The following is a 9,184-nucleotide window of genomic DNA, read 5'->3' as shown; positions in this document are numbered from 1 at the left end:
TCCTCGGGATGTTGTGACTGCACTGGTCTGTGAATTCCTTGTCAAGGGGATGTGACTCCCACCGGGTGGGGTGAAGACTTTCCCCTCCTCCCCTCACCTGGCCGTGCCGAGGCCCAGCCTCCCAGGGGTTGAATGGCCTGGGAGGTGCTGTGTGCTAGGTCTCCGTTTGGCCTTGTGAGGAGCTAGACTTAACATTTGATTTCCTTTGTCACCCAGTTTGTTCATTAAGTATGAGCCTGTGTTTGTGTGCATGCGCATTGTCAGGACTCGGGGTGGGATAGGATGGGAGCTTGGACTTCAATTTGTTTCCTCTAAAACAGGCCACCTGTCTCTGAGTTTGTTGTAGAAGTTTGTTTAATCTTTGACACTACAGCCAGAATCCCCGTTTTTTGTTTTAATTTGCACTTCCTCTTTCATTAAAAATGTGTTCTATGAGCTTAAAACAAAAATTGGCATGTTTCTAAGGTAACAAAATCTGATGGAGGAACAGAACCTCCTCCTCAGAGTGCAAAACAGGAACCCTTATCCCGTGGCCTCACGGGTGCATGGGTGCTCACACAGACCAGGTCGGGGCAGATAACTGCAGCCTCCTCAAGCTGGGGCCAGCCCACAGAGCCGGCCTGCCCTGGACCTGGCCCGTGCCATCCTGCCAGACCTCTTTATTAGGATGGCCTTCGAAGGACAACCTTTGGGGGTGGTGTTGCAGGTTCCTTGGAGTCTGCACATCAGGGTGCACTTCCTGTCAGAGTTCCTGTAACAAATTTTTTGTTCTTACATCGTCACCCCTCACAGGGATTCGGCAAACCTCTTGTATAAAAGGCCAGACAATAAATGGTTTTCTCTCTGCCATCTGTATGGCATTGTGACCGCTCAACTCTGTGTTGTGTGTAACTGGAGAGCCGCCAAAGCAGTGCGTCAGTGAGCAGGCATGACTGTGCCAAGAAAACTATTTGCACGAATGAGTGTGGCTGCATTTGGCCCATGGGCTGCAGTTTGCAGATTCTTGACTTACGGCGCTGGTGATTAGGACATAAGCTCTCCTAGGACAGGTACCCTGGCGTCACCACTTAAAATCCAGTGTCCCTGTGCTTCTGGTTTGATACTCACTGAAAGTGTCGACTAACTGTTCTGGGAGCAGCTAGTTTAGCTGAGGCGGTGCCCACTGCCTCGCCACCCGGGACGAGCCTGGCTGCCAGCCTCGTCTCATGCGCACCAGCAGGACATGGGCCCGAGCCAGGTGTCTGGGCTCTGGTTGGACCCTTCAGCTGATCTGCCTGTCACATGGGCGCCTTCCCCCGGCTGTCGCCACGTTGGGCCACCTCTGACCTAGGCTGGTTCCTGTCCCCACGTGAATAATCGCAGAGAAGAGGGCCGCCAGGTGCTGTTGATGGTTGGGTTCTGAGGAGTGAGAATGCGACTGGGTGGAGATTTCCTCTGCTGGGAAAGGAGACAAGCCCGATTCCGCTCCCCCTCGGTCGTGGGACAGGTCAAGTGTGCCCCTGGAGGGAGGAACGCCTGACTTGTCAGAGGCTGCAGACTTCAGGGGGACTGTTGCACACGCCCCCGTGTTTTTTCGAGTGGTGGCCAAGGGCCTCAGGTAGTTTTTTACCAAACCAGTTCAGTTCTGGTGTCGCCCTCTTTCCTCCATAGGGAGCCAGCCGGGCAGCTGACGACGCTGAGCGGGAACGCCGGGACCGAGAGGAGCGGTTGAGACACTCCCGAAATCCAGCCACCCGCGGCCTCCCTTCCACGGCCTCGGGCCGGCTGAGGGGGACACAGGAGGTGGCTCCTCCCACCCCCCTCACCCCTACCTCACACACTGGTGAGTGGTCCCCGCGCTGTAGGCAGCAGGGTCCTATTTTGTGTGTCGCTTGCTCTGGACACTCCAGTGTGTGACCTCATGGGGTCTGGGCGGTGTGCCTCGTGGGTGAAGCGTGCGCGTCCTCGTTCTGTTCGTTTCTTACTCCGAAATTAGACATGCCGGGGAACCACCTGGGATAGTGCCTTCCAGAATATCTATTTCTCAGAAGTGGGCCTGTTGAAGGATTGTGTTCCCTGTGAGCTCTGTTGCTTTGCCTCTTGGTCTCATGACACAACATTTAGCCTCTTCCTTGCCTGTTGAGACAGGCATTGTAGGCAGAGGCCCCAGCCAGCCTCCACTAGACTCCTTGTGCTTTACTCCCGGGGATCAGCCCGTGGTGCCGGCCTACCCTTAGGGTGCAGTAAGCTGTCCTGTGCCTGAAACTGAGGCAGCTGAGGGTGCTTGGTAGACATGGTTTTCAGGGAGAGACCCTGTGCTGGAGTGTGGGGTTGCATTCCGAGGCCTCACGCTTGCCCTGTCTCCCTCTCCTCCAGCGAACACCTCTCCTAGGCCCGTGTCCGGCATGGAAAGAGAGCGGAAAGTGAGTATGCGGCTGCACCGCGGTGCCCCGGTCAACATCTCCTCATCCGACCTCACGGGCCGGCAAGATACCTCCCGCATGTCCACCTCACAGGTACGCGCCCCGTGGGCCAGCACCTGAGCTTGCCCAGGCCGGGTGCTGCGGGCCTCTGACTTCATGTTTGGTCTGGTCTTAATGGGCTCCAAACAAAGTGAGGTCATAGTTTCATAGTCATTCCTTCTTTCCTTCCTTCCCTTTCTTCCCATATTGGGGTGTTTTAACTGATGGGGTAACGTTGTACCCCTTGATGCAGCTTGGCCCCTTGGTTGAGAGCCTCCTTGATGAGCTGTGTGGGGTGAGGGCTCTACACCCCTCCCCTCAGGCTGTGCTAGGCTGGGACGTGCCACGGGGCCTTCTCTCTCCTGCTGCCCTCCACGTGGCTCCCAGCCCCCGGGCAGCCTTGGAGCCTTGGCCATCTTCCCTGTGCAGGCTGGTGCTTCTAGCCTGCTCACACCATTTGTTGTGGGCACATCCAGCCTTGGAGACTCTGTCCTCGATCTTGTTGACCAGGTGTTCCCCCAGAAGAGTGCCGGGGGCGCGGGGGGTGGCAGGGGTGGCATATTGCCGGCCATCACTGTTTAGTTTATGGGCAGAGGCCTTCTAGAGCCCAGCGCTTGGCAGTGTGCTTTGGGGCGAGGGTTCCTGTCTTCTGGTGCCCCTTCTGATGTTTGTCTTCTGTCTGGCAAGGCAAGTGTGCTCAGAGGTGCAGGGCCTGATCCCAGGCCCCTTTCCCCCCATGTCCTCTTCCCACTGTGGCTTTCCTTGCTGTCCTTCTGTGCTTGCTACCGTGCCTCCCTCAGCAGAGCAGCTCTTTGCCCACATGCGGACGTTTTTCCTCAAGTCGCTTCAGGGTCTCCTCCTGAAGTCAGGGCAGTAGGGGCGTACGGGTCAGGAACAACTGAAGTGGACCATTTCTCCTGCTTCAGCCAGTGTCCTGTGGGGACTGGGACTACCCCCTGGTGTCTACTCAGTGGGTAGGTGGCGGGTTGAGGAATGTCCGAAGCCCAGGTCCCGGCCACGTGCTGGGGCAGCGGCCCTGTGCTTAACCACTATGCCTCACGTTTACACTTTGCGTCCTGCCCTCCTCGGTGCTTTCTGGGCTGTGGGCGTACAATGTTGGTGAATTTGGTGGGTTGAGCATTTTGTGAGAACTCCCAGAACCTCAGTCTTGTGGCATCCAGCCGGTCTTGTGGCAAAGGAACAAGGTGTGCCCAGGCACACTTTAATCAAGTGAAATAATGTTTCTGCCAAATTTACTAGTAATTTACTAGCAAGTCTACTAGAAATGGGTTTTTCTTATATGGTAACTTTCTCTAAGAGACTGAAGATGCAGGTAGTTCAAATTGTGTGGCTCAGTGGGTCAGTAATGAGATTGGGCCTCTTAGGGCTCCCAGCCCCACAATCGTCCTCTGTCACCACAGGGCACAGAAGGGGCTTAACAGGTTTCTTCCCACAACCCCTGGAACGCATGAGCTAGCAGTTGGGAGCAGGTCCCTGGAGGTGTTCAACCATGCCTGGCCAGGAGGGCCTGGTAGAGGGCTCCAGAACACCTCAGCCAGCAAGGACTGAGGAACGGGCAGGCTAACTTCTTTTTTAACACAAGAAAATGTGTTTTGCTTTGAGGATCATTGAGGAAAGTGGAAGAGGCTGAGAGTCCTGAGAGTGCCAGGCAGTTATGGGTTTTAATCCAGCCTCTTCACCACCTTGTGTTCATCTTCATTCAGCCCATGACCCCTGAACGTGGACAACACACAGCTTCAGGACCTTTCCTGTAAAGTCTTTCCATCACAACTGCATGTCTTCGCCCTCTGGTTCTCTCTGCTTTCCCTTCAAAGAAACGGGCCTGAACACTGGGGTGAGGGGGCCGGTCTCTGAAGAGATTCAATTTGTGTGTGTCCCTTCCAAAAGAAGCACTCTAGTTACCCTGGGAGTTTCCTTATGATCTTCATGTTGAGGGCAGCTGGACAGCTCTCTCCTTCAGGCTTTCCTGATCATCCCCCAGGTGCTCTTCCTTAAGAGACTCTGAAAGACTGCTGTCCACCAAGGGTGTGATCAGAGTTGCTCCAGCTTTTATGACTGGCCTCCATTCCCACCCCCCACCCCCCCAACCCCCGCCAAAAGATGCAATCAGGAATAGGGCCAGTGACACAGTGATCCAGGGGGCAGCGCCACATGTGCACAGACCGCGGCCTCTTCTTACCAGCTTCCTCTTCCACAAGGGGAGGTTGCATCCTGCATCCATGTACCCAGGCCAAGGAGGTAGCTCATCGTCAGCATACAAGTGCCTGGAGCCCCCTGCCTGCTTGGGGGATGGCCCTGCCTACCCTCTCCAGCTGGGGGTGGGAGGATGTGACATACAGGTCCCTTGCCCTAGCCACCACTCCTCACCCCCTTGTCCTTCTCCAGGGACTGCAGTCCCCATATCCCCGACCCCAGCCTGCGAATCTGGCCTCTGTTGCTGGAGTGTCATGGAGACTGAAAGGCTTCTGGTGGCTGAACCTGTGTGTGATGTTTCTCTTTGTGAGAAGTGTCTTCTTCATCCAGTGCTGTTAATAGAACATAATACTGACCCGTGGTGCCAGTTTTTCCTTCGGGTGGGCTAGCTTGTTTTAATTCTGGCTCCAAGTGAGGTCCGCAGCCCTGTCCTTCTCCGTATGTCAGTCCTTGTGTCACGGGGAGGTGGTGTCCTCTCCACCTCCCGAGCACAAGCCTCAGGAGCCCCTGATGCCAAGACCCTGTGGAGGGGCTGCTGTCTGGGCATCCAGTTCTCTTACTGCTTGAGGAGTTGGGAAGGATCTCCCTCATTGGCCTCCCTGATGGATCCATCCTCGAGAAGCAGCGGCCACGTGTCCAGGGGCCACTCTGGAAAGGTGGGACCCGGTTCCTTGTGTGGTCCCGGGATCCCCTCGAGCAGTCCCAGCCAGGGGTCCTGGACCTGGTTGAGGCAAGGCAGCACTTGTGGAAACAGGAGGGCCTTACGTGCTGGTCCAGCCAGTGGAACCCTTACCAACAGCTGTCTTTTCCCCCCACCTCAGAATAGCATTCCTTTCGAACATCACGGCAAGTAGCTGCACGTCTCCCCGTCGGAAGGCAGCACTGGGTGAGTGTGCTCACGGCGGGGCTCCTCGGCAGGCGCCGGGCCGGGTGGGAGCTGCCGCCCACTCGCCGGCCTGAGGGAGCACGCAGGGGGTCGGGCTTGCATGCCAGGTGCCCCAGGTAGAGCCAGGGCCCGGCCCAGGTCGTCTCCTTACATGGATTCCAGAGCAGCTACAGTGGGCTGTGCAGTCTGGGGTGACCCCAGAATCCTTTCTGTTGGCCTTTGGCCCTCGCCGTGGTCTCTAGTCAGGAGCTGGCATGGGGAGCAGGAGCCCAGTCTCGGCTCCAGTGGCCCCAGAAGGCTCGGGGCCTTGTGGCCCCAGGTTGGTCGCCGGACGTGTATTGTATTTTGCTGGCTGTGGGGGCCGCGCTTGGTGGGGGCTCTTGCGCTCTCGCTGCGTGAGACACTCCTGATGGTCTCTGCTGTCCTGGCTTTGTCGTCTCTCTTCCTTTAGCATTGATTTCTGTCCTCGTTTGCTTTTCTTTTTGAACTTGGTCTCTGCCCAGCATCTTGTCCACGCTCTCGTCTGTATTAACCCATCAGCCACAGCCGCCTGCTCCCTGCCATTGGTGCATGGCTGGGCCTCCCAAGCCCAGCTCCCCTCTCGGTGGCAACTCTTGTGGCTCCTCCCAGCTGAGGGCTTGCAGCTTCTGTCCACTCGGCACCGCAGGGCAGACCGGCTGTAGTTGTAACGTGACTGCACTCTTTGGGGACATCTTGATGGGAAGTGCTTTTCACGTCTTCCCCCAAGTGGAGTCCCGGTGCCCACTCGGGGCCTGGTCCTTTATTTCGGAACACCAGGCTACTCTCTAGGAAGGGGGCGCTGGGCATCTCTTGCCCGCTTGGACTCCGTCCGGTCTGACTGATCATGAGCTCACGGCTCCGCGGCCTCCTTGCCTGCATGGCTCTTCTTCCTTCCCCGTCTTCCTGTCACTCTGCTGCACGTGTCCTGGCCTCAAGGGACCTTCCAGAGCGGCTGGGGGCACATGTCCAAAGGGCTAGGCGGCATCTGTCCTTCCTCCTCCCCGGGCGCTGTCACTGGTGTTTTGTGCTCAAGCCTGACCGGCTCCACTCCTCTGGCCTCACGCTGACCTTCTCCTGTGCTTTGGCTCCGACAGATTCCCGGTCGGGTGGCGTCCAGTGGTCTGCAGTCTGTCGTGCACCGATGAGAACTCTCCTTTTTGCTGAGGGCAGACAATGCATGGCTGATCTACTCTGTTACTAGTGACACGCCCCCGGTCTAGAACCGAAATGTTAACACCGGGAGCTCTCCAGGCCACCCACCCAGCGACGCCCATGGGGGAAACAAAACACAAACCCAACCGGACAGACTCCAAGCGCTGCCATCGCCGGGGCTGCACTGAGCCCCCATGAACTCGGTTCTAGCGGGGCTGGGAAGAAAGCAGTGAGACGGTTGCAGAGAGAATCAAACTCCCATCCAAGAGCCTTTCAGTCCCCTCCGTGGTGGCGCACCCGTGTCCCTGCCGAGTCTACTGTAACTACCGATCTTCTACTTGGTTAAGACAGTTTTGTATCATTTTGCTAAAAATTATTGGCTTAAATCTGTGTAAAGAAATCTGTCTTTTTATTGTTTCTTTCATGTCTGTTTTTGCGGTCTTAAAGATGCTGACTTAAAGAATTCTGAAGCAGGTGCTGGTGTGGAGTTTGTGTAGGAGCGAGGCAGGGAGCAGAGCACACGTGGGTTTCTGTGGTCTGCGTCTCGTGGTTTGTTATGTGGTCCACTGTGGAGAAGGGATTTTCTCATCAGAAATTCTATCACGTATATACGCGTGTGTAAGTAACGTGTGTGTCCGTGTGCCGTGTGTCTCGTGACTTCATTAATCTAGTTTTGGCTGTCACGCTCCCTTCCCCACTGTAAACTGAAATGCCTGCTCACTGCAGACCCCCTGGGATTCTTGAATCATCAGGGCAGTTAGAAAGTGCTGGCCACACGCACAGGCGCAGCGGGTGCTTCCCGACAGAGCAGCCCATGGATCTGACCTTCCCAGACACAACGAGAAGGAAGCCGAGCCTGAAGACTGCAGAAGCCACGGCTTCGCGTCATGTTGCTGATCCCTCGGGAGAGGATTTCAAGCAGAGACTTGGGCTCCTCCGTGGAGTCATGTTTGGTTATGTTGGTGGTGGTTGCCCCAGTGCTTTCGAACTTGGGAGATTTTCTAAATAGGCTGTTGATACTACCAGTGCAGGTTGGCCCCCAGTCTGGGTTAACATCTCTGCTCAAAACCAAGGGCTGTGGTGTCCACCCTGTGTGCCAGCATTGCCCAGAAAGGCCAGCGGGCCCAAGGGAATCCACTCTGAAGTGCCAAGAAACAGGTGACTCTGACGACCTGATGTCCAGGAGAGTGAAAGATAACACGCTTTTGTGACCTTCCCTGAGACATAGTGACCCCACAGAGGCCAAGAGGCAGAGCAGGGCCGAGTCTCCCCAGAAAGACCCTCCGGGGCAACCAGGCTCCAGGTGGGTTCCTGAGACACCCTCCCTCGCTTTGCAGCAGCAGCAACAGAAGCACCAGCTGGTAGTGGCGGCCGGTAGACAGGAGCCTCCGTCTCTGGAAGTGAGGTGCAATATATATGTTCATAGGTACTTCCACATTTCTCCCCGTCATTGCCCTGCAGTGCGTTCTGTTTAGAAACAGGCACTGGTAGGAAGCTAGGGACCTGAAAGGTGTCCATGTCTGTGTTTTCCCTTCCTGCCCCCAAAGTCCCAGCACAGGGACACTGGTCCTAGGATGCCCCAACTGCTGTGTTGATGGCGCAGAATGCAGCTGGTTGCTTCTTTCTGAATCCTGAACTGGCTACTCTGTAAGTGTTTCAGGGTATGGACACTTGGCCAGGTGGGGCTGTGTTTCTGGGAGTGTAAAGGGAGCTCGGGTTGGTTGGAGTGAGTTGGGGGCTTTCATCGTGGCCCAGTGCCTTCCTCAGAGGTGGGCATCCCCCTCCTGGAGAGCTGTTAGCAGCTGCGGCCCCGATGTTCTGCATCCAGGTTTTCACCTGAAATTGCCAGATGGCATTTTAGAAGTGGACTCCAACCCCGAGTCCTCAGCAGTGTGGTTGTGGACAGTTGTGTCCCCCCCGCCCCCCGTATTTAACTCCCCATCCTGACTTGCAGGAAACATAGTTGGAATGTCTGTATCAACCTGTGTATCAGCGGCCAGTCTCTGAACTGCGCTTTTGTATGACCACTGTATTTGTGTCCTTAACCACCATGTAAATAATAAATTCATGACGACTTCTGCCTTTCTTCCCTGCCCCTGCCATGTGGTCTTTATTTCATCAGTTTTGAGTTTTGATTTGTGTAGATTAACTTTGTGAAACTAATTTTCTGAGACTGGGCATTCGTGTCTGTCCTTTGGAAGCCTGTTGATGTACTTTTGTAAGCTGATCAGGAGCAGGTGGGATGAGCCTCTGGGCTGTGGCGGGGATGTGGCTGAGCTGCTGCCGGTGTGGGCCGTGCACACACGCCAGTCTCCTGCTTTAACCACCTCTGTGGGAAGGGCGTGCTGCCACTCACCTTGTGTTCTCTGGGGAGTGAAGAGCGTGGTGTTTGGCCCGTAGCCTTGTTCCTGCTGCCCGTGGGGGGTGCTCATGGTACCCATGAAAGGGCTCCCAGGGTGGCCCCTGCTGG

General features: G+C 56.0%; 1 protein-coding gene across 3 annotated transcripts in view; it reads left to right on the top strand.

Moving 5' to 3' along the window:
* Window positions 1–9,184, top strand: part of CSNK1D (casein kinase 1, delta) — a 37,454-nt gene that overhangs the window by 25,713 nt on the left and 2,557 nt on the right. Inside the window, exons 7-10 of one of the 3 annotated variants that reach the window (XM_010856366.1) lie at window positions 1,651–1,822; window positions 2,356–2,495; window positions 5,477–5,541; window positions 6,657–8,805. In XM_010856366.1, coding sequence (XP_010854668.1) covers window positions 1,651–1,822; window positions 2,356–2,495; window positions 5,477–5,509 — 345 coding nt within the window. In that variant the 3' untranslated portion in view covers window positions 5,510–5,541; window positions 6,657–8,805. Of the gene's footprint in view, window positions 1–1,650; window positions 1,823–2,355; window positions 2,496–5,476; window positions 5,542–6,656; window positions 8,809–9,184 lie in introns of those variants that run through there. The other 2 variants (XM_010856365.1, XM_010856364.1) reach the window with 2 other exon arrangements.

This window comes from Bison bison, unplaced genomic scaffold (genome assembly GCF_000754665.1).
Source record: "Bison bison bison isolate TAMUID 2011002044 unplaced genomic scaffold, Bison_UMD1.0 scf7180017864371, whole genome shotgun sequence".
Lineage (NCBI taxonomy): Eukaryota > Metazoa > Chordata > Mammalia > Artiodactyla > Bovidae > Bison > Bison bison.
The sequence above is the reverse complement of the archived record's forward strand: the minus strand, read 5'-3'. Positions and strand labels throughout refer to the sequence as shown.